Source organism: Talpa occidentalis, unplaced genomic scaffold (genome assembly GCF_014898055.3).
Source record: "Talpa occidentalis isolate TD23 unplaced genomic scaffold, MPIMG_talOcc4v2.1 talOcc4.3, whole genome shotgun sequence".
In the NCBI taxonomy this organism is placed as follows: Eukaryota; Metazoa; Chordata; class Mammalia; order Eulipotyphla; family Talpidae; genus Talpa; species Talpa occidentalis.
Window position 1 is genome coordinate 1,521,647 of NW_023603184.1, and position 24,288 is coordinate 1,545,934.

Sequence of the window (24,288 nt, forward strand, 5' to 3'; positions counted from 1 at the left end):
TCGTCTGCTGCAACAGGCTTCCCTTCCATCATCCACTGTCCGTCCAAAATGAGCCTTCCTTTCCAGAGAGAATTCAGTGCTAAGGCACAATGGTGGCGCAGTTGCAAGTCCTCTAAGCTTGGGGTGAGAAGCAGCTTTGATGATTGCAAGGTATCTTTTTCAGGGCTCTTTCCATCAACCGTGGAAACAAACCAGAATCTGTTGTCTTAAATGGCAACTTCCTTTCGCTGCAGTCAGCCTCAATGTGGGCCAGGCCCAGAAGTGGGTTATGTTCTTAGTGATCACTCACCCTGCCTAAGCCAGACAAAACCACACCAGTCAGGGGGAGCTGGTTAGATCAGGATTTTTTTATTCCTTGTCGGTTTAAAATGGCTAATCAGAATAAAAAATAAAAGGGCCTCTGCCTAGAGGCTGGGGTCTCCCCTGTTTAGAGGTTAGAACCCAGGTATCCCCTCTACCCAGCACCATACTGAGGTGGGCGGAGGGGTAACCCCCAAGGGACAATCGGAGGGCCTAGGCCTGCCACTCCTTCTCTCTATCCCGTTTTTGGCATGTGATGAAAAATATTGCTTTTTGGAGTCTTCTCTCCTGGCCTTGATTTAAAAAGAATGTTAACTGTGTGAAGTGTGGGGAAAGGCTTTGCAGAGCTTATTGGAGAAGCCCACCCTGATCCCTCTCCCCGAAACGGGAGGATTATCCAATATTGTTTCTGGAGCTAGGCCAGGCTTTTTTCCAGATCCTCCCCCCTCCCCCACCATTAAAGTCATGAGGCTGCGACGCCCCTCCTGGGGAAATTAAGTGCCAGTGAGCCTAGAAAATGAATTCCCCTCTCCAGGTCCTTTCCTCTTCTGACCAAGACCCCAGACTCACCTCTCCCCGAATTTCTTTCCTGATCACTTAGCACCAACAACAGGGGGTGCTATTTCCTTAGTTGGTAACTGGGACGTAAGAGGGAACCATGGGGAAGAAAAGACTTGATGCCTCCCCTTTTTTTCCTGCTGGTCTGAGGAATGGGAAGAGTAAGAGCCCCTCCTTACATAGATCCCTCCCTCATTTTCCCATCCCAGGATAGATATATAATTTCTTTGATATTTATAATATATATATATATGTACACACACACCTGGTAACGCAGAAGAGGAAAAAAATAGAATCCGTAACAATAATAAAAAAAATTATTTCTGGTTTAAAAATGATCTGGTTCCCTCCAGGGCGAGCAATTGCACAAATGTCCACTGAGTCTGGTCCAGGGGTTAAGGGAGGGAAGGTCTTAAAAGGTGAAGGGGGTTGCTACCCCAGTCTCAGGGCCCCAACTCTCCGACTCCCCAACCCCGCTGCATTTTATAAACGCTCCTCATCCTCTTGGAATTGGTGGTTTAAAAAAATGTCCATGCAGGGGAGGGGAGCCCCTTGAGGAAAGGAAGGTGGCCACCTGGGGCCCTTTGGTGTAGGCATAGAGGCGTGGGGGAGGGAGGTGTCCCGCAAGGCTCACACAGAAATCTCATAGGTGGTACCACCCACCCCTGACACCTTCTTGACCCCTCCCCTTGTGGGGCTACTAAGAGGTGGCTGGCCTGGGCTGGGGGAGGCGGAGCCTATACTCTTGGGCTGCCCATTGGATTTGCTGTAGGCGGTCTTGAGCTGCACTTCATCTCTGGGAAAAGAAGAAAAGAGGTGTCAGAAGCTCCACACAAAAAGGATCGCTTGAAAGAAAAAAAAAACAGTTCTTTCTTGACACGCATACTTTCTTACCCATTTTTTGTTCTCTTGCCCTATTTAAAACAAGCCTGCTCCCTCTCTACCCTATTATTTATTCCTTCTCTTAAGAGCAATGATCTTATTTAACTACTCTCGGGCAAATCATTTGTAAAAGATAGGTTAAGAAAAAAATACTACTCTTGTCTCTTAAAAGGAACGACCATGAGAGCAGCTGCTGTGAGAGTGGGAAGGAAGAGCTCTCCCAAAGCAGGATGCACCTGGGCCCCCTGCCCTACGATGTACAAGGAAGGCCTGATGCCTTACTTGTCCACTCACGGGCCAGTGTGGACTCATACTTACTTGGGTGTCAGTAACGGCTGCAAGGCCACTTCCTCCATCTCAGAGACACCAGGTGGAGCTTTTTGGCTGCTGTAAGACATAGATCGGCCCAGGTATGGGGCAGTTGAGCCTGCTTCAGGGGACCCTAGTGCCCGGCTCCTTAGCCCATCTGGCTTGCCAAAGCGGGGGACAGTTGGGCGTCCCAGTGGAGTCTTGCCCAAGGGTGATCTCTTCGAATCATCTGAGGAGGAACTAGTACGAGGGGCATGGCCTGAGCCTGGTGTTGACTGAATGCCCGAGTCCCCCAAGCCTGGTTCTTCCTCTCGGCCAGGGAGTGGGGGTGACTGGCGTAGCAGCTTCTCTCGTTCCTGGAGGGAGGCCACAATATGGCGCGACAGATTGTCGTACCGAACTGGTGAGGGCTCTCGGTGTGCTGGGCCGGTTGGCACCAAACGCGGGTGCCTCTCGGCTTCCCGTTGCTGGGCTAGCCGGGCTGACAGGAAGGGAGAGGTGTAGCCTAAAGGTGGGTCTGGCTCAGGCCCTGCCTGCACTGACTCAAAATCAGGGCTGTCTGAAGGAGTGAGCAGGCTGTCGTAAGAGAGGCTTCCATTGCGTGTCTGGTTGGCCAGGCTCTTATAAGAGGTGGAGGTGGTGCCCTCTGAACGAATGGACTGCAATTGCCCCAACTCAAAGCCCGTGCCCTGGGCTGACTTGAGGCTGGAGGAGCGTGAGCCACTGGATAGTGGATCGAAGTGAAAGCTTTTGCCAAAGGTGGGAGATCGGAAGCTCTCGGGCTCCAGGCTGGGCTCTGAGCGGTAGCTGGGATGGCGGCTGCTCTCTGCAATTGAAGTCGGCTCCTTCAAGCTGTCCCCTCGACTCAACTGAGGGGAAAAAATAAAACAGGTTCTTAGCACTACTCCTCTTGTGACAGATTCTAGGCCCCAGAATCCAAGGAGAGTTGATCAAATTAGAATTTTCACACGCATTATGTCCCGTTTAAGCCGTAAAACAGATCTATGAGTTGTAACAAGTATCTGATTTTAAGATGCCGAAAATGAGACTAAGAGAGTTAAGTAACTTGACTGATGGCACCACAGGGATTTGAACTCAGATCTTGTATTGTACCTGGTACTTCTGTCTGTTATGCTACACCGTTCCCTCTTTGATATCAAGGAAATTTAGTCACACCAAATGCCAACAATTAGGGAAATGGTTTGGGGTTTCTCTTCCCTCTGCCTTTTCTTTCCCTTCTCCCAGTTGGCTTATGTTATGACCCTACTTCTCACAAGAACACTCAGTACCTTGGCGCTGGAAGAATGAGGCATGGCTGCTGATGTGCTGCTGCTACTGTAGCCCGGCCGGTACTTGTACATGGTAGGTGTGGGAGGGCTGTCCTTGCCCAAGAGGCTGCTGTCTGCAGGAAAAAATGCCCAGGAGGCACCACTTTACAGGCTGTTCTCTTAACCTGTCTAGTTTTCTTAAAATACAGACAGACAGACCTAGCAAAATACAGAATAGATACACCTAACAAAAGCAAAGTGCCAGGAAAATGATTTTGCTGAAATCAGACCAAAGACTCACACCAGCCTGTGCAGAACTCAAGAGTGAGAATGCACCACCCAGGTTTTAGGGATGTTCTCTGGTCTGTCTAGAAGCTAAGAGTTCCCCTCTCCCCCCATTTATGCTACTGCCACTAACTAGTAGCATCCCCTTTATCCTGGCTGTCCTAAGTGGTCCTCTCATGTCCCACCTGTTGAGTGTCTTCAGGAACAACAACACAAGTATCATCCAGCCCCTGCCTGCCTTCCCTACAGCACACACACAACCTCACTCTTGCCTCTGCCTTACCCTCATTAGTAGCCAGGCCGAGGTGTGTTCGTAGCCCTGTGTAACGGCTCAGGTCCGGCTTAGGAGGAGGTGGAGGTTCAGCATCTGCAGACTGGCTTTCTGTTATCTCCAGGCTTCCCTTAGACTGGGAAAGTCAGAGTTTGAGCATTAGGGCAACTCAAAAGTGTTAAACGGGGGGGCCTCCCTGGTGGTGCTGGGGTTAAAGTCTCAGTTATCGCCAGCCACTGCGGCCTGAGTTCAACTTCAGCCAGGGAGCTAACCCACATGGCGCAGACCTCTCCTGTTTTGCCTGCTGCTCCCCTCAGCAGTATATTCAGTAGATCTGCCTGTTCTGTTCCCCACTCTGGTGAATCCTCTCACTGCAGTGCCCCGCCCCGCCCCACGCACATCTGGCCTATATCCCCGTTCTTGTAAGCATAAATAAAGTAAATCTTTTTTAAAAAAGTGTTAAACTGGTATAAAAAGTGTGTTAGGGAGTCAATTACATATCTCTAAACTGGGACTGGACAAGGGAAGAGTCAGTTTGGTGATGGTATTGAATAAAGAAAGTTTCTGGGCCTCCCTGGTGGCACAAGGGATTAAGCATAGCACTGGAAAGCTATCCGCAGCCCCCAGCCAGCCAGGGAGCTGACACACATGGAGCAGCAGACCTCTCCTGTCTCTCCTGCTCCTCCCCTCAGCAATGTACTTCAGTCAGTCTGCCTGTTCTGTTCCCCTCTCTGTCTCTGGTGAATCCTCTCATCTCCCGCACCTCTGGCCTGTACCCCAGCTCTTGTATGCATAGATAAATTTTAAAAGTTTCCAACGAGGATTTATTTCTGTCAATTATTTGTTCACTTCCACCAACAACCACTTGTTAAGCTACTACGTTAAGCCCTATGACGACTGGAAATGAACAGACTCCATTTCTGTGAATGAACTTGCAATCGAACAGAAAAAGACAATCTGTGTCAACACATGATAAATACTGCAGGAGATATAAACTAAAAGCAAATCTGCATCTGTGTCATGGGTGAGATTCCCTAAGTCACCTTTACTTCCCTGAATTCCTCACCTTTGTTCTCCTCAACTCTCCTTGGATGCCATTGTCCATGATCTTCACAGTTATCTGTCCATCTGACACGTCTGGTCGAAGGAAGGGAGGTCTGATTACAATTGTCTTCTCTTTCTTTGGTCTCCCCAGATACCTGCATGTCAAGAGTAAGAGGGTCTTCATTCATTTGTTCATTCATTCAAAAATACCTACTGTTTGCCTACTCTGCAGAAAGTATTTTTACAAATACAAGACAGTTAAACCAGGCCAGTGAAAAGGAAACACGGAACTGATTTCTGTCACTGCTGAAGAACAGCAGCGACACTAGCCCTCTGGCAGACACCTGCTTCAGGCTCAGCTCTCAAAGGAAAATAACTGTGACACCAGAAGAACACCAGCAGGAATCAGAGGGCCCCTTGCAGCCACTTCCCAACTTAAGAGCACCCTTCCCACAAGGCAGTCTCCTGCCAGACCACCTCTCTAACAGAACAAAAGAGGACAAAAGTTTTGATCAAGGTTGAACACAAAACCAAAGTGGCAGATGTACCTGGGTGCAGGGGAGCTGCAGAGTACACGGCTGACATTGTTACAGCAGCCATTGGTGAAAGGGTTCACACCTCCCCGGAATTTACCAGTAACCTAGAGGGAGGAAAACAGGACCAGATCAGTCAGACAACAGGCACTTGACTTCCAAAACACAAATCAGCAAATTATCAAGCACCCCCACTATCTGGGGGATACAAAAGTGAATAAAACAATCTTACCATCAAGAAGCTTATAGTTGTGATTATTAAGGATGAAAATTCTACATAGAGTCAAGGTCATTCATTCAAATCCTAGGTCTACTCAGGGTAGCCATCTGACCCAAAACAGCAACTGCCTCATGTAAAATGGGGATAAAAAGCTCTCTGCATACTGAAGTCTAAGATAACATACATAAGAGCAAAAGTAAGCAAGTCAGCTATTACTACGTCCATGAAAATACTTCTCCTTTAAATAGCACTGTAAGCTACTTGAGGGACAGCCCAGGTCATTTACTACATGCTCCGAGTCTAAACTGTCCAGTATACACTTAGTTACGAATGGATTCTATTCTCATGCTTACAGGAGGAACTCGGACAACAGCATCAAAAAGGTATTAACCAAGTATCTGCGGAAACACAGTTATCTACTAATCAGCAGGCTAAGAGACGTGCCTGTTCTTCAGGAGCTCCTCATACCTGTTCGTTGGTTGTGCGTCCCCTAGCCACCAGCACCACGTGAAATCCCGTGAGCCCAGCTACAGGTATGAAGAATAAGCCAGCCACACACATCACTGCCATTCTGAAGCCAAACAGTCAAGGAAAACAGAGCAACATGATCTCAATTTCCCCAGCCCACACAGTTGTCATCTTCCTTTTGGCCCTCACTACCAAAAGACTCAACTTCCTGCGTTCCACGCCCTCCCCCCGATCCTGCAACCCACAGGCCTTGAAGGATACGTGACAGCCGTGCGCACACCTGAGAGTTCCTCCACGGGGTAGAGCACATAAAGGAGGCCAAAGCCAAACACACCCATAATGTGCGCTGTCAGGGAAAGGAGGAAGAGGAAGAAATAACGGTAGTTCCGGCGACCAATACAGTTGTTCACCCAGGGGCAGTGATGATCAAATTCCTAGGGGCAAAAAGAGACACACTGAGAGGCATCCGTGGACACAGCGTTAGATCACTTCTGTCAAGAAGAGAAACAAACAGCAGAACCTAAGATCCTTTAGTCGTGATCAGTTATCCTGTTTGTTGTTTAGTTACAAAATTGAAAATTGGCCACACACTTATCTTGCTCTGTCAATCTGTAAGGAAGATCTTCCAAAGGTTGGTCAAAGGCCATGGCCACCTATCAAAGTTTATCCTGTGTGACCAAGAAACTCTGAAAGGGACAATTATCAGAGGCTTTACAAAAATATCAAGATTCATGAGAAAAGAGGTTTGGAAAGAAACTCTGGCAGGCAATTGTTTATAAGCTATATAAAAAGGGATTGGGGGGAAAAGGTTAAAAAGACAAGGGATACAAAAGAACAGTCAGGAAGAGAAATATAATGGTACAATCTGAATGCAACAGTGAGATGTAGTGAAAACGAGGTAACACAAAGGCAGGACAGAAAACCAAGGCCACGAGCCAAGGCATGGAAGGCTGGAGCCATAGGTCGTGGTGGCAGGAGAGCCTATGCCCACATGGACCCCTCCCGTTAAGACTATTTCTGCTCTACCCCGCATGTGTACATTGATGCTGACACCTTCTGTAAGAGCTAGAACACAAACCCAGGCAGCGAACCAGAACTCTGCTTCACCCAAGGCCAAGAATCCACAGGATGCAAGTCTTAGTCCATGGAAAGGCACATCGAGTCTATCCCACTCGGGTTCTTACCTCCACACAATTGTCACAGACACTGCAGTGGGAACATCGTGGAGGGCGGTAGAAGCGGCAGGTGGCACACCATTTCATGCGCACCTGTATGCCCTTGATCTCCACCGTTTTGTATAGGGGAGCTCGGAAGTCATCTTCCTTGTCTTCATCCTCTTCGGCTGTGGAGGGGAAGAAAACAATTTAAAAATGTTTATGGGGCCTCCCGGTGGCGCAGCGGTTGAGCGCTGGGTTGCGAAGCTGCCTGCAGCGTCTGCAGCGCTGGTTCGATCCCCGGCTACTGGGGAGGGTCCCACATGGCGTGCAGACCTCTCCTGCTGTCCGCTGCTCCCCTCAGCAGTGTACTTTGATCCTTCTGCCTGTTCTGCTCTCTGCTCTGGCTCTGGTGAATTCTCTCACCCTCCCCACGCTTCTGACTGTACCCAGTGCTTGTATAAATAAATAAATCTTTTTCCAAAAAAAAAAAAAAAAAAATTTTAAAAATAAATAAATAAATAAATAAAAATGTTTATGCCAGACTGCATTAGGCACAATGCAGTCTCGGAACTAAAACTGAGATGGCTCTCTACACAACACTATGGGAATGAATGAAATAATTTCTTCTCTATGGGCAAATGAGGTTCAAGAGACTAAGCGTCAAGAGGTGACTTAGGGGCCTCCCCAGTGGGGCAGCGGTTGAGCACTGGGTTGCAAAGCTGCCAGCAGCCTCTGCAGCGCCGGTTCAATCCCCGGCCGCCGGTGAGGGTCCCACATGGCGCACAGACCTCTCCTGGCACCCGCTGCTCCCCTCAGCAGTGTACTTCGGTCCTTCTGCCTGTTCTGCTCCCCGCTCTGGCTCTGGTGAATTCTCTCACCCTCCCGCCCTTCTGACTGTACCCAGTGCTTGTATAAATAAATAAATAAATCTTTAAAAAAAAAAGAGGTGGCTCTGATAGTCGTGGTTTATTCACATACCAAAGCACATATATAACGAGTTTGCATAACAGCTGAATAGCCACAAGTACATGATTGAAGCCAAAAGAATTAACATCTTTTCCATATATAAACCCCTTGCCCAAAAGCATGTTCCCTATGCTATTAATCCACTATATGTATTTCAATACTGTTTTTTGGCTCAAGACAGTCTCTTAACTTGAACACCCTTCCCGGGTTGCCTGGTCCCGTTCATAATAGCAACGTGCAGAACTGACACTTCCGGGTTGGGAAGACCCCAAAGGCAATCCAGAGCCCCTGCCCACCTCAGACCTGCCGGTCATGGAGGACAGGTCACAGGGACCGGGATGCAGCTCTGTGGGCTCTTCATACACCAACTCACTCACTCTTTACAGTCATTCTTGGTGGAAAATATTATTTTTATTACTCCTATTTTAAAAAGGAGGAAACGGGCCTCTTTGGTGGCACAAGGGGTTAAGTCTCAGAACTATGAAGCTATCACCAGCCACTGCAGCACCAGTTCGATCTCCAGCCAAGGAGTTACCCACATGGCGCAGCAGACCTCTCCTGACTCACTTGCTGCTCCCCTCAGCAGTGTATTTTAGTGCATCTGCCTTTTCTGCTCCCCACTCTGTCTCTGGTGAATCCTCTCACCCCCCACACCTCTGGCCTATACCCCAGTTCTTGTATGTATAAATAAATAAATCTTTAAAAAAAAAAAAAAAACTCTCTTCTTAAGATCACCAATTCTTAGTTTCCAAAAACAAATAAGCAATTCTAAGTTTACTAGTGGACCTAATTTCTCATACTGCCCAGATACTATGAAATGCCCCACTCTGTCCAGTTCCCACTCTGTCCAGTTTCTCCTACTACTTATCTTTCTTATTCAATCCAGGTTCAATGGCTCCTTCCTCTCTGCTCATTTTAAAGTGTCAATGCTGGTCATGTCTGAACTTGGCTCTTTCCTAATCTCTTTCTACTCTCTCTAAGACTCTGAGTGAGATCAAGTTCTTTGAGTCTGATTACTCAACGACCGGTGGGTCACCGTCCAATGGGATGATCCACAAGTATTTCAAATTCAACACATCTAAGATGCTGTCTTCCCTCCAAATCTGTTCAACATTCATTTATGCATATCCTGGTTTCTAAAAATCAGTATTCTTAGGAACTTTGGAACGATCACAAACAGTATCTTTACCCTCTCACTATCCCCTAATAAGCAACTGTTCATGAAAAATTCTGTTGCATCTACTTCTGAAATATCTTTAAATCCCAATCTTGCATTTAAGTTCTTCTCTGGTTTGAATTATTGAATAGACCCTCACCTCCTACCCCCCGCCAAAGATATCTGTACATTCTTAAAAGCTGTGAAAAGACCCCTTCCTATCTAAAGGCAGAATTATAATCTACTTAACATATAAAATATTTCACAAGTTTGGCTCTGGGTTTTTCTCCTGTCCCGTCTGGTCCCACCACGCACTCGACCTCCCACCCCACTGAGCTCAGCACTTCACACATAGGCTTCTGTATATGCTGCTTCATCTACCTTGCATGCCCTTCCCTTCTACCCACCCCCTACTTGGTGAACTTTTTCACACCTTCATTTAGCAGCACCTCCCTGGGTAGATGTAAGTATATCCTTTACTATGTCCTCATAGAACTCTGTCATGATTCCCTTACAGTCTATATCTCACTGTTACAACTGCCTACCTCACTCATGCTGTTAACGCATCTAGCGATGATGCTCAAATCTTGTGCTCAAATTTCTGCTTAATGAGTGAAAATCAAAGAGAAGACCCCATATGAATCACATGGCCAGAAGTTATGGCCTATATTCCTGAAGACCCTGACTGCTTTTCATCATTACACTATAAAAGTACCCCAAGACTCTAGCACACCTAGGCCCAGGACCAAGTGTGTATACCCACAAATTGTTTTCAATTTGTAGTAAGGAGTTTTCAAGAAAGATGACAGAAATCTTACCTCGAGGGAAAATCCCAGGATCCATGAAGGTGGCCATGCTGAAGTTGGCCAGCACAAAGAGGAAAACAATTGCATTGTAGATGGGCACTGCAGGTGACACACAGAGGCTTAGTCCTGGACAGCTGCACAGATAAGACAATGAGGGGCTGCTGTTAGCAACTTGGACAGTGAGCATATAAAAACCTGCAAAGATTCAGTAGCTATACCTACATATAAATCTTGTGCAGGTCCCCTTTCCTTTCTCCAATTATTGTTTACCCTTCTGAAGGAGCAGGTCTAGTCCCTGGAATTTTTCATTTTAGATTAAGGTACAGGACTCAGAATCTCTGCTACCATAACCCCTTGCACTAAGATCAGTGTTCTTCCTCCATAGCTCTTTCTACATGTCTTAGAATCTGTCCTTCTCTCCTGTTTAACCTCTCACAAGAGCGCAGGATAGAGGATGTAGCTGACACCAGCTACTTTCCCGCCTCTGGATCCCAGCCATGCCCCACTGACCTGCACATCAGCCCAGGGCATGGCATACCACCTGCCTCTCTGGCTCCGCCTTCCCTCTTCCCAGCTAACTTTGACCCACTCACAGATGCCTCAAGTTTCTTCACTGTGTCAGATGTCCCCGAGAATCTTAACTAGAGGCTATTTCTCAAGATGGGGGTTGGGGGTGAAGCCTAAGAGGCAGATAAGGATGGACATCAAGACACAGAATTAGATCCCTCAAGGTCTGTGAAGCCGTAAAGTGAGAGAGGAAAAAGATATCAGGGCCTCCCTGGTGGCGCAAGCACTATGAAGGACACAGCACTATGAAGCTATCTGCAGCCACTGCAACACGAGTTCAATCCCTGGCCAGGGAGCAACCCACACGGCGCAGTAGATCTCTCCTGTCTTGCCCGCTACTCCCCTCAGCAGTGTATTTCAGTGCATCTGCCTGTTCTGCTGCCCACTCTGTCTCTCCCCCCACCTCTGGCCTGTACCCCACTTCTTGTATGCATAAATAAATCTTTAAAAAAAAAAAAAGAAAAAGAAAAAAAGACATGAGAGCAAAGTAGCCCTACATCTTGTAGGGAAACATAACTGGCCAAACATATCCAGTACTCCACAGGGTCCAAATTAAGAGAGATGCTCCAAGCAGCTTTTCTTTGGTGCAAAGAAAGAAAGAAAACCATCATTTCTTTCAGGGTAAGAGTCTAGGGAAGCCAAATAGGAATGTTTCAAGAGCTCTTTTTTTTTTTCTGACGATTTCCTGGGAGCTGGAAGTTTCAGGAAAACATCTGATGTGCTTGCTTGCTTTGTCAGTAGTTAAGCAAATGCCCTCTTTCCTGCCTCAGCTCAGGAAGAACTTCCCATTACAAGACAGTGGCTAAATGCCCTAATCTGCTTTGTGGCTGCGAATTTAATCTCCAGAATTAGGACAGCATCTGTCCTGGTCCCCCTTATCTAGACCAGTCCAGAAGGAAAGGAGAGTTCATTGAAGGAAAGAAGAACAGGCCAGGAAAACAAGACAGCAATGAGTCTGGAGAAGTAATCCATAGCAGTCCTGGATTCTGTTGAGAGAGGTGATCTATCTCATGAAAACAAAAAGCACAGCCGTGAACAGTGATTCAGGACATTCAGAAGTCATTAATGAGATACAAACTAATGATAAGAAACCTGTCACAGCACTTCACGAGCCTTTACCACCATCATCTATCTATTTAAATTCCACTTAGTCATTCATTAAAAAAATTTTAAGTAAATATTGTGTGCTAGGCTTTTTACATAGTAAATATCAATTAACCCTTCCCTTCTCTTGATGAGCAAATAACTGGGAGACAAAATATGACGCCAGAGTGACAGCTCTGATTTCAAGAGCAAAACACACCTTCCATCGTAGTTCTAGTTTTATTCTCTCATCAGACTCTAGGAAGTCTCCTCCTTTGGGGGTTCATTGGTTCAGAGAAGGTGTCCGCACACCTTAGCAGGGTTTGGGGCGGAATATGAGCAAGAAGGAAGGATCCTTACACAGGCCCACCCAAAGCCTGACCTCCCAGGCTCCTCAGGGAGAGAGAAACTGAAAACCAGTCATCCAGGTCAGAGCCCCTCCCTAGTGCTTAGCTGTCGCTTCAATTTCCGCCTGGGGAAGAGGAGAAAGGGTGACTCACTAGACTCCTACAGCCTGGGAAGATAATTAGAAGGGAAAAAAGAAATCAAATCCTTAGAACACTGAGGTGCCCATGATTTAAAAGTCTCATTCCTAGAATTGGCCACTGTTGCCTCCAAAGCTTCTGGGAAAAGAAAAAAAAAAGGGGGTACCTCCATCTCCCAGGAGAACTAAGGCGGTTGAGAATGAGACACCAGCCCCCTCACAGGCCCAGATGTCAATCTTTCTGACCTCATTCTTTCTTCTGTCTCTGCAATGCCAGACAAAGCAAATCCCCCAATTTCTTGGGTCTCCTGCCAGCCACCTACGACTGGAATGAGGACCTTTACCCCTATAACCTATCCCAGCTAAAGTGTGTAATCCTGGAACTGAGTTCCCCTTTCTGTTGCAAAAATAAAGTGTTCTCACAGTGGCACTATCTAGAAATGGTGAAAGTAACTCCGCTTTACGGGCAGTGTTTCCTCCTAGACTCAAATCAAAGACCAGTTGTACCCAACTGGAGCACTTTAGTTGCACGAACACCCCACCAAGGAGAGGCGTGTGTGAGCAGAACCCGGTCCTGTCATAGCCCATATTCCACTTGGCTGGAGGAGCGGCTTGCCGTTGCTAGAGAACTCTGCCAGATCCCTAGGTGACCACCCCGAGTGGCCTGTCTGAATCTGTTGCCTTTGATGGAAGGAGACGAGGCCTGAGCTGAGTAGAGGAGTTGTTGAGGCTCGTTCTAGGCCGATGGCAAATAATCACAGAGCTCCAGGAGCGAAGGGAGTGGCTGTAGCCCAGAAGGCTGGCTGACTCACTGATGAGACTCCCAGCCTCTAGCATCCCAGGAAGAACAGGTTCTTCCGCCATCCATTCAGCGCTCCTGTTTTCAAGACCTAACAAAATTGGCAGAAGAGGTTTCAAAATCCACAAATCTCTTTATTGACCCTCCCTAACACTTTCTCTTACAAAGAATGGCTAAGTTCCTGGTAAGAAAAACGAAGTACGTAAGAAAAGAAAAAGAAAAACAAAGTAGGAGTCAAGAAGCTTTGAATTTTAATCTTGTCTTGATCAATGCTTTGCTACATAGTGTTAGGTAATCCACAGGAAAACCTCCAAGCCTGTTACTTCAGCTACCTAATAAGAGAATGAAGACAGTGTCTGAAAAGAACCTGGAATTCTTAAGCCAGCTAGTTTAACACTAGGCATTCACCAGACAGAAGATACAGAAGGTGGAGGGAGGAAACATTATTAACTATCACCATCATTGTCAATTATCATTCCAGCTCCACCCTCATCGTAATTCCACTTCCCCTATCTGAGGTCCTGGAGATTCAAGGACACGTAGAGCAGGCACTGAGTAAAATAGGCACTAAGCTCCTGAAGAACAGGCCCATGCATTCCGCCCATGCCTCGCCATAATTGGAGTGTGTGACTCGTTTCCTTATTGATGAGACAAGGCCGGAATGAATATCCCACTTCCTTCCCGAGGGGGATTCCTCAAGATTCCACAGGAAAACAACTTCTCCTCTTCTCGATTAGTTTCTCTTAAAACACAAAATTTGTGGAGTCTCTATTAACCAGATTTTCAAGCAGCTGATTACCAAATATAGGACCTGGGTACTTATTCCTGGATGAGAAAACAATGTGGGAAGGAAAAAGAACAACCATTGCTCAATTAATGCCCTAAGTCATGAGGTTGCTCCCACTCAAACAGGTGCTAGCACCTCTGCAGTCGTGGAAAAAAGGGACAAGAGGAATGTCACGGAGGTGGCCCACCTCTATAGGGGCCAGAAGCAGCAACTGAAAGGAAGGAAGGGCTATCAAGGATGGGACACGGGAAAGACCATCATGTCCATTTATGGACAAGCTGTCTTTTATTTTTCCTAAAGGGATCACCTGCAGCAGATTTTAAGCCCGAAACCCTACCAACTTTACAAAGGGACAAAATGAGACACTAGCTGACTTAACTCACTCAAGGAGAACTTTAGAGGAAACAATCCAGTGATTTCAAATGGCATAAGCAGAACCCTAAGGTCTCAAGGGTCCCCAGGAGGCCAAGAGGGGCTGGGCCTTTACACAACAGCCTCACTTGCTCCAAAGCAGCCCTACTCTCAGGTTGTACATACTGGGGTTCCACACAAGATCTCATTTGAAAAAAGGGGGTCATGTTGCTTAATATAAATTGCTCTAGGTCAATTTTCTCATTATACGGAGCTAGAAGGCCTACAAAGGTTAGCAGACTTTACCAAATTCAGTCTCCTGACCCCCAAACAGAGTTTATTCCTCTTACCTGGCTCTGTCCCCTTGCTAATAACAAACGGAGCGGCCACCGGAGGAGGGTCCAACATGGCGCACAGACCTCTCCTGCCGCCCACTGCTCCCCTCAGCAGTGTACTTCGGTCCTTCTGCCTGTTCTGCTCCCTGCTCTGGCTCTGGTGAATTCTCTCACCCTCCCGTGCTTCTGACTGTACCCAGTGCTTGTATAAATAAATAAATCTTAAAAAAAAAAAAAAGAAATATATAAAAATTAAAAAAAAAAAAAAAAAGGAAAGGATCCAGGCCCAGTATCTTAAATGAATGTTACTTTAGCAGACACTTTCCTTCCCAAAGAGTAAAAAGGAAAAAGACAGGATTCCTAGTAACTCTCCCACTTAATTTTAGTACAAGACAAATTCCGTGGTTGAGAGGGATTGGGGTCTAGACAGGAGGCCTCAACTGTTCTATTCAAGCTTCTCTGGGGCTGAAGAAGGTCACCATTCTTTGATGATCAAACAACTGAAAATTTCTACTCAGAGCTTTCCCTACTTGACAAAGAAACATGAAGGGTAAACTGTTCCTAATTAGCTGAAGCCTACATGCCTCCACTAATTATATCTGCCAGCTGAAAGGGACTCTTCCTCCTACTCCCAGTCCTCCTGGTCTCAAAGTAATTCTCACCTGGGGCTTAAACTGATGTAAGAACAGTGTAGCCCAGTAAAGACAACAGGCAGATGGCAGAATAGTTACAGACTCAGGCCCCATATAGGAGCTGGTTCAAAGACAGCCTCTCTCTTGTCTATTTGAAATCATGAATTCTTTTCTTTAGGTTGCAGTTTTTAAACAGGGGTTCTCCAAGGAATTGAACCCCCAAAGGGGCAGAATCTGCAGGGGAACAGCTTTGGAGAACAGTGGCATCTCAGCCTAGATAAATGCTTGAAGAGGAGCATCTATCTCCTCTACATCTGCTACGGTTAAATGAATAGGAAGAGATGAGAATTTCAGAGGCATGTAGAGCTAGTGTGATAGGGGTACAAGAAATGGGGTGTCTAAGTTTCCACATGGTGGCCAAGGACAGCCTACCGATGCAAAGAGAGCCCAGAAATTGGCCATAATGAAACTGCCAGGACATCCAAGGCTCTTCTAACTTTGGATTTGAGGCAATGAGTCCAAACTGAGTCTATGCTGTCCTCCAAAATTCTTTTTTCCTGGGGCTGAGATACCATGGCGTAAGGACGGCCCCTATTTCTCTGGCACCAGGGAATGGGAAAGTAGGTTAAATAGTTTCACCAATCAGTTAGAAAATGCCTATGTCAGGACAACTCCTCGTGGGGAAACTGGTATAACCAGCCAAGCACTTCAGTGGTTCCAGATTAGCAAGTTAAGAACAAGGATTCTGCGGTCCTACCTCAAGAACGGATGGGCTAAAAGGGAGGAACCACTTAGTCAACCCCTGGATTGCCTACTTTTTCCGAAGGCTTTGCCTCTTTAAAGAAAACAGACCCTTCCCAAGGAGCAGGTCTAAGGGTGTCAAACTGATCCTGTACATTTGCCTCCCAACGCAGCACCACTACTGCCATGCAAGGAATCTAAGAATCAATATAAAAGGTCCCTGGGCAAAATGGTGATTCTACTTACTGGCCAAACTAGCAGAAACCAAAACAAGCCTGACACTGAAGACTCATTCCGCCTTAATGGTGGTGAATGCATGAAGGACGAAACAATGAACGTGTTGAGTTTAAATAAAAAGAACAAGATTATGAAGAAGTCATAGAGAAAGGAGGGCTGTTCTAGATCCCCGAGGTATTCAGCAGACGCACTCCGGCTGCAGAGCTAGAAGCCAAAGACTCTGACTTCTCAGTGGAGGAAAGGAGGTGAGAAGTGGGATGATACGCATACATGACAGTGGAGTCATTCTTTCCTTGTTTAAAAACTCAACAGAAAAACATCACTGTCACTTTGCTGGCTTAATCCCTATATTGAAGACTGCCTTTTGGTATCTGAAGCTCAGTTCCAGGGTTTTCCTTCCCTCCTATCTCAGATTTAACTCTGTTCTGTATTTCTCTCCATAATAGTAACAGCCCTGCTGCAATTCCTGCTTCATTCCTCATCTTCCTCTTCCCAGCAACCTCACATAGCTTTCAACAGCACCTTACAATTAGGTTTGAGCCTGAACGATGGCAAAGTGGACTCCCCAGAAAATCTAGCCTGCTCTGATTATTCCAACAGCTGCAACTTGAACACTGACTCCATGACTCAACAGTTTAAGGCTCAGAAGCCTGTATACGCTAATTTATAAACAGGTAACAGCAAAGATGCCTGCCAGGCTGTTCAAGAGCTAAAGTACTGGAGAAAAGGGGGAGGATAAATAAAAGTCCCTTCTAGTAACAAGCAGGTGAACAAAGTCTGAATATCTTCAGTGGGAAATCATTCAATACCAAACGCTTTCCCTAAAAGGACCAAGAACAGAAGAATCACTGCTAGTCCCTCAGTAAGAACTACCGTAAAGGGAGTCTTCCAGGACTTTCTTCCTGAAACAAACTTGCCCTTTCCCAGTGGTCTTTAATTCTCGAGGCTTTGGTTCTTAGAGCACAGAGAAAACCATCTAAGTGACACTAAAAGTCAAACCTGTCTTATTGGCCTACCTCCTAATGAATTCTGAACTCCGCCCCATCCCCCCAAGTGCTCTCAGCGTCCACATTTTCAAATCCAAGCTTCGGACATTCTGGGGGAAAGGCATTATTATTTGAAAAACCTTCAATCTAGTCGAGTTCCCTTTCTCTCATGAAACTGATTGCTTAAGCTGCATCAAGCCTCTCGTGGTTTCCTCCCACTTCCTTCCTAGTTCAGGATCATCTAATGCTGGAGCAGGGTAGGAAAATATAAAGACATCTATGATGCCAAAGGAAGGCGGGGAGGGACGAGGAAGGTGAGGCTCGATGGAGCTAATTTATAGTAAGGCTGACAGTACAGGCTTTTCTCACTTTTCTTACCATGGCTCTGGGATTTGGAGTTACCTGTATCAGACAGGTAAAGCACTCCTAGTCACTTGGCTTTGCAAGTAACTAACAAAACTCAAAAGAGTGGCCCCCAAATACCACCACTGGGGGGAAAAACTCACGTAAAGGCAAAGAAGAGCGTCGTGGCTCCCACTAAGAAGATGGCAGCTGCTGAGACCGGAACATACTTGCTGGGTTTGAATCTCTTTCCAGACTCTGCGGGCATGTTGGAGCTCTGATGGGAGATCTGCCCTGCCGCATAGCCCAGGCCCACACAGCGGCAGAACAGACAAGAAAATGGGATGAGGGAAACAACGGAGAGAAAACTACAGAAGGCAACCAAGGAAACAGAAAATTTTAAGTGGTCACCCTTCCCCCTCCCGAATAAAACCAAAGGTCAAAAGATCGCAAATGAAGGAAAGCACATGGGAGGGGGAAAGGCGATTCCAAATGATGAAAAACCAGCTCCCCAAAAGGAGGCAGAGAAGGAGACTAAGAAACACAGCTGGTATAGTTTAGAAATCGGAGACAAACAGCAGACTGTATGCATGCAAACAGTTGCAGGTGGAGACCATGGACCGTCGGACAGATCAAGGAATAGCTCATGGATGGAGCCGAGTCTTTGAGAGGAAGAAGGGGAGAGGATCAGGGCAGTGCACTTCCGGCGAGGCAAAGTCCTTCTGAGGAAACAAGACCTCCAGGCCTACCACACTTCCACAAAACGTGAGCTGCACCTGAAAGAGGTGTGTCCTGTGTGCCTATTTTCATCCAAAAAGGAACCTGAGGCCCTTCCCAGCTTTAAAAAGAAGCTATTTTTACTGCAGTCCTTGTCCCTGTGAGGTCGTTTTCTCAATGCCACTGCTTCCACCCCTGGGCTTCAGGACTTGCAGTCTGAAAATGGTGGCTTAATTTGATTTCTTTTCTCTCGGTGGCTAAAGCTGGGCAGCAGCTGTTACAAGGTTGTTGTTAATCCTTTTCTTTGAAAGGGAAGGGAAACAGGGTTCAAACGTATCTGTCTTCAGCCTTTTCTTGTTCTTCCCAAGCCCTTTAAGGGCTTCGTTTCCTACAAAGTTCATGCAAAACTAAAGGGAAACACAACATCCCGGAAGCCATGTTCTTCCCAATGAGCAAAAGATGACAAAGAACTCAATTCCACTCGAGGGTTAATTTTAAAAGGTTACTGTGGACGAAAGCAAAGTTCCAAAGAGCTCCCTGTTGCCAAGTTAGTCAAAGTCTCTGATCTTCACTCCTGGGGTTCCTGGATGCAGAGTTCAGTTGGGTTCCAGTGCCTCACCTGGAGAAAAAGAAAAACAATTGTCTTTATCAGAGAAATTCTTTCAGGGTAGTTCTTAAGAATAGCAAGGCTAAAACCCCATAAGCTGCTCTGTTTAAAAAGTACCTTTTGAAAGAAAAATTATTTTCTACTTCACTGATGTGTACAGGGGAAAGGACTCTGAACTGGGAGGACAGTGGATTAGAAACCTTTACTCTTCTAAGTGCTGTTCAGGAGAAGATCCTGGCTTCACTGGCCTAAGGTCATCAAAGAACTGGCTCGGGTCAGGGCGAGGAGCCGGGTGTGGGGATGTGGGTCCATCTCGTATGAAACAAACGGGCAGTAACAAATATCAAGACTATCAAAATCTAGAAACAAAAAAGAACACAGCAGTGAAGGGTAATCCTAAAAAGAGATTTCTCTTTGGACAGCAAGAGTATTTATTGCTACAATGAAAACAGTAACCTCAAAATTAGGACAGTAAATCTCATTTCCTTTCTGAGTATGTGCCCCTCTCTCCCATCCTTTTATGCTTTTTACATAGAACCCGAAAGAAGCAGAAGCTGAATTTTGGGTCTTTGGAATAACTCATGAAAGACCCCGGGGGAGAGATGTTCTTGTGCTGAAAGGCAAGATGCCCTCTTAAGAAAGTGAGTCAACCACAAAGGCTGGGCCTTCCCAATTCAACAGTTTTTATTCCTACTCGGGCCTATTAGGAAGCCTGCTGAGCCCCACCTTCCCCAATATGATTAAGAGTAACAATTATTTCTGTTGATGGTAGTAGCAAAATAACACTAGCACTTTGGGTTTTATAGGATGCTTTTCATCTAGTGATCTCAAAGCACTTAACTCACATTATCTGGTGACACAGTTCCTTATCCCACTCTGTAAAATTGAAGGCTAGAAAATGCCTGAGGCCACTCCACTGAATCACATGAGCAGTCAGGTTCAGAATGTAAGCGTTCACTTGCTCCTTTGCCAACACAAATCCTTTCTACCTCTGTCTTATCCCCTACACGACCTGCCCAGCAACGACAATTTGGAACCTGCAGAACAAAAATTTTACTTGTTAGAATTTAAAAATATAAGTTTGATCCCACTCAGGTGGTCTCTATTTCCCTTAAGATCAAACGCAGAAATTAAAATACCACGTAGTGAAATACAAATGTGCCTGGAATTTATCACTTCCTTTTTTACCTGTGGCAGGGAAGGCACAGAGCCTTCCTTCAAGATGCATCAGTTCCTGCTTTTAGGGAGCCGAAAGACAATACAGACTAGAGTGAACACCAAAGCAAGATTACAGGAAATTGCTAGTCCTTTTAAAAAAAGAGAGAAAGAGACTGGCCCCTAATTTTGATTATTCAACCCTCAGTTTCCCTCAGTTCTCAAAGCCCTACCTTCTGTATTTAGGCCTAAGTAACTGTTAAGAACGAGAAGTAAATTCTTGGTTTGTAGACAGTTCTATTAAACTTTTCCCTCAAAAGCCGAAAAATTAATGGAAGACTGCGCTACTTATATTTTATCTAGCCTAGGGAATTATTTAGACACCATATATGATTTCAATTTATATTTTCCAACAGGAAAAAAGCTCATCTGGGCCTATACTGCCAGAGTAATGCGGGGGAGTGGGGGGGGGTCATAAAAGGCCATGCAATTTGGGAAGTATGATATGGGAAACGAAAGAAATCCTATCCGAGATGCTTCGAGACTGGCATGCACATCTAAGAACATACTGGGTATAATGAAGATGCACCAAGTCTTAGCAAAAGGACAAGGTATGGAGAGAAGGGGTGAGACTGCAGTGAACGTGGCTCACCTGTGTGAGAAAGGTGGTGAAGAATGTGTGACATAGACAGCACAATCTATGGAATGGAAATACGTACATGTAAAGTAAACAATAAGAAAAATGTGGATTGACGGCTTTAATAAAGGTCAAATATAAGTGCCTCCTTAAAGTACTGCATGGACAGGAGCAGCAGCACTGACAGCACAAGGACTTCTGGTTGAAAAAAAGTGGTGTAATAATAAAACAATAAATCTGAAGACACCACCAGGAAGGCTATCACGGAATAAGCCACATGACAACACACTAGCTGCAGAGTGAAGCACAAGTTTAATATGGCTGTTATCGATATATACCAAACAGCAACAAAGCATGACACTCTCATTCCTGTGGACATTAGGTGGGCTTCTGCAGAGTGGGAGCGTTCTGAAGGGACTGGACGCAGTACCGAGGAATAATGGGATAGAGGGAGAAGACTCAAGCGCAAGATCCACCTCGACAAGATGGCATTAACCAGGAAGTGAAAAACGCCGGGCAGAGAGATGGCCTGGAGTTCACCACCTCCCTCTAACCCTGCCCTCCGTCCCCAACTTTCTTACTTCTCATATCAGTGTTTTCACGCCGCCAAGAGGGTCAAACACTCGCCACCTCCCGGTCCCAGAGATTCCTATAGGTAAGACACTGGCAAACACTTGTAAAAAGTACAGAACGCCCAAGGCGGGGGGCGGCGGGGGGCACGGGCAGCACGAGAGGCTTGAGCCCAAACAAGTACCAGCCGAGCGGCGCGCGGGGCTCGGAGGGCAGCGAGGCGCGGGGAGCAGCCCCCAGCGCCCACCCCGGCGCCGCGGCCGGGAGGATGGCCGAGGGGGGCAGCGCCGGCGAGCGCCAGGACCCCGCAGACCGAGTCCGCGGCCGCGGCGGGGCCTCCGCGGGCGCCGGCGGAGGCCGGGGGCGCAGGGCCGGGGGCGGAAGGGGCGGCGGCCGGCCCGGGTGCGGGGGGCCGGGACCCGAGCTGGACCCGGCGGCCCGACACGAACCCCCCCCGACCCCGCGGCCGCGGATCCCCGGCCTCCGCTCGCCGTCCGTTTCCGGGGCGGTCGGGGCCGCCGCAGTCCGCTGTCCCGGCCCGGCCAGGAACGGGGCCTCCAGCCGCCTCCCCTCCGCGGCCCCTTCCCCAGAGGTCACGCTCCCCTCCCACCTCACCGGCCGGCACTTCCGGTTCCGCAGGGGCCGGCGTCCCTGGTCCTCACCCCGGCGCGGTCCCCGTCGCCGCCGCCGCCGTAGCCGCCGCCGCCTCCCGGCACTGCCGTCCGGCCTCTGAGAGGCAGCGCGCGGCCCCCGCACGCTCCACGCCCGCCCCGCTCCGCGCGCTCCCGCCGGCGACGCTCGTCCTCGCGCCGGCGCGCGGCCGTTGCCCTCAGAGCCGGGTCCCGAGCCCTCCCCGCGCTCCCATTGGCTCCCGGGCCCGGGCGCGCGCGACGTCTCACGCGGGGCACGTTTCTCTCATTCATGCGGCTCGCGCAGCCGCGCCCGCCCCCGCTCACTCGCCCATTCACCCTCAGCCCCACCCCCACGGCGCTCCGGAGCGTGCGCGCGAACCCCGGCGACCGCGGCGACCTCGCGGCCTGATTGGCTGCAGGGGCGCCGCGCGTAAGCACGCGAGAACACGAGGGCGCGCGCGCACGGCCGTCGGGCCCCGGCGGGGAGGGGCAGGGGCGGCGCGGCGGTGTGCGCGGGGGCCGGCGCTGGGGGAGGCGGCCGGGCCGAGTGGCCATGGGCCCGGCGTGCGGCTCTTTGCTCCCGCCCGCCGCCAGCAGAAATCCCCGGGAGTTGAACACTGACTGTACGTGGGCGCTGGAGATACTCCAAAGCAAGCGGCCGCCCGCCCCGGTCCCCCCGGCCCCTCCCGGGGACTGTGGTGCGGTCCACACAGGCCCGCGGGCCGCCTGCGCCGGGCCCGCCGCTCGGCCACCACAGGGCCCCCTGCGCACCCCCCCCCCCAGCGCACCCCCCCTTTTTTGGGAGAGTTAAAACTTTATTGAAAGCGGTTTTGAGGGAGCAGTGCTGGGTCCGCGGTGTCTCCTGGTGCGAGCCGGCTCTCGGGGTGACGGAGGGGTCAGGGCTGTGGCCCTCGCGTGGGGGCTCGGCCACGAGATGAGGCAAATGTGGGGCGACGCCCCGGAGGGGAGACGAGGGCCGAGGGCCGCCCTGGGAGGAGGCCGGGGGGCGGCCGCGGCCCCGCTGCTCGCCTTCGCGCTGCGCCGCCGGCCGCGCGCCCACCGCCCTCACTGGACCGGGAAGGTTCTCTAGAAACTCCCGGCCCTGGCGGGCGCCGGGCCTGGCCCAGCGCGGCAGCACACTTTGCCCTAATTAGCCCTGGACAGCTGTGCGCCCAGGACGCGGCCAGTTGTTCTCTCCTCATTTAGCTCAAGGCCGCTTCTCTTCTGACAGCAGCTCTGGCCGTTACGTAAGTCTTTCCCAAAAAGTGTTCCACCAGCCACTTGTCTGCAGCCGAGGCTCCTCACTAGGAAAGTGTGATTCTAAATCCTGCCGCGTCCTTGGACTTAGTGTCGACTGTTACTCTGGATTAACTGGTCTGATACTTAGGGGTAACAAGGTAAAGGGCGAAGGCTAAGCTTGTTTCTAGGATCTAATCTAATCTAGTTCCTTCCTGACGTGGCGTATATATTGGGTTCAAGTTACTTCTTGCTAAGGACTTCAACCTACCGTTTATTGCAACACTCAAGAGTTGTTTTTTTTTTCCCTTCAGGATGCATACAAGAGGTGGACTCTAGGCCAGAGGTGAGGGAGTGAGAGAATTCGCCAGAGACGGCTCAAACAGGTGGATCTACCGAAGTACACTGCTGAGGGGAACAGCGGGTGACAGAGAGGACTGCTGCGCCATATGTGGGTCAGCTCCCTGGCAGGGATTGAACTCATGTTGCAGTGGCTGGCCATAGCTTGGTGCCCTGAAACTTAAGCCCTGCACCACCAGGGAGGCCCCATTGAAAACAGTTCTTGGGCCTCCCCTGGTGGCGCAGCTGTTGAGCGCTGGGCTGCGAAGCTGCCCCCAGCCTGTGTAGCACCGGTTGGGTCCCACATGGCACGCAGACCTCTCCTGCCGCCCACTGCTCCCCTCAGCAGTGTACTTGTCAGTCTGTCTGTTCTGTTCCCCGCTCTGGCTCTGGTGAATTCTCACCCTCCCGCGCTTGACTGTACCCAGTGCTTGTATAAATAAATAAATCTTAAAAAATAAATAAAGAGATCAAATTTCATTCTGTTGTATATTTCTCTTGGATTTCAAGACATCATTTACAAATTTCACAAAGCAGGCATCTTTTCCTACTTTTGACAGTGTAAGAACAATCTCTTGCGGGCCTCCCCGGTGGTGCAGCGGTTGGGCGCTGGGTTGCGAAGCTGCCCGCGGCCTCTGCAGCGCCGGTTCGATCCCCGGCTGCTCCCCGGCCACCGGAGGAGGGTCCCACATGGCGCGCAGACCTCTCCTGCCGCCCGCTGCTCCCCTCAGCAGTGTCCTTCGGGCCTTCTGCCTGCTCTGCTCCCCGCTCTGGCTCTGGTGAATTCTCTCACCCTCCCGCGCTTCTGACTGTACCCAGTGCATGTAT

At 48.8% G+C, this 24,288-nt stretch overlaps 2 protein-coding genes across 8 annotated transcripts; both read right to left on the bottom strand.

Annotated features, from left to right (window-relative positions):
* Positions 1–327: 327 nt before the first annotated feature.
* Positions 328–22,203, bottom strand: ZDHHC5 (zinc finger DHHC-type palmitoyltransferase 5). Of its 7 annotated transcripts, none has more exons than XM_037522223.1 (13): positions 21,869–21,909; positions 19,737–19,928; positions 17,732–18,903; positions 10,236–10,357; positions 7,323–7,480; positions 6,400–6,572; positions 6,139–6,241; positions 5,466–5,557; positions 4,940–5,072; positions 3,886–4,009; positions 3,339–3,451; positions 2,059–2,918; positions 328–1,654 (listed from the first exon to the last, which is right to left on the bottom strand). In XM_037522223.1, exons 3-13 carry the CDS (start codon positions 17,833–17,835, stop codon positions 1,489–1,491), a joined length of 2,148 nt encoding a protein of 715 aa, XP_037378120.1. In that variant the 5' UTR covers positions 17,836–18,903; positions 19,737–19,928; positions 21,869–21,909; the 3' UTR covers positions 328–1,488. The 7 variants fall into 7 exon arrangements, with proteins under 7 accessions (XP_037378120.1, XP_037378119.1, XP_037378122.1 ...); XM_037522222.2 differs by lacking the exon at positions 21,869–21,909 and adding an exon at positions 21,265–21,437; XM_037522225.1 differs by lacking the exons at positions 19,737–19,928; positions 21,869–21,909 and adding an exon at positions 21,916–22,203.
* LOC119254226 (alanine and glycine-rich protein-like) lies at positions 21,865–22,440 on the bottom strand. Its single transcript, XM_037521344.1, has one exon. It carries the CDS (start codon positions 22,438–22,440, stop codon positions 21,865–21,867), a length of 576 nt encoding a protein of 191 aa, XP_037377241.1.
* Between the last annotated feature and the right edge of the window lie 1,848 nt (positions 22,441–24,288).

Excerpts from the sequence above, each read along its gene's own strand:
- ZDHHC5 (XM_037522225.1), bottom strand. The coding sequence starts at position 17,835 with ATGCCCGCAGAGTCTGGAAAGAGATTCAAACCCAGCAAGTATGTTCCG. Across the intron at positions 6,242-6,399 it reads GGTGTGCGCACGGCTGTCAC|AATGGCAGTGATGTGTGTGG; the intron begins GTATCCTTCAAG and ends GTTTGGCTTCAG. Across the intron at positions 4,010-4,939 it reads GAGAGTTGAGGAGAACAAAG|TCTAAGGGAAGCCTGGAGAT; the intron begins GTGAGGAATTCA and ends TGACTTTCCCAG.
- LOC119254226 (XM_037521344.1), bottom strand. The coding sequence starts at position 22,440 with ATGGCCACTCGGCCCGGCCGCCTCCCCCAGCGCCGGCCCCCGCGCACA.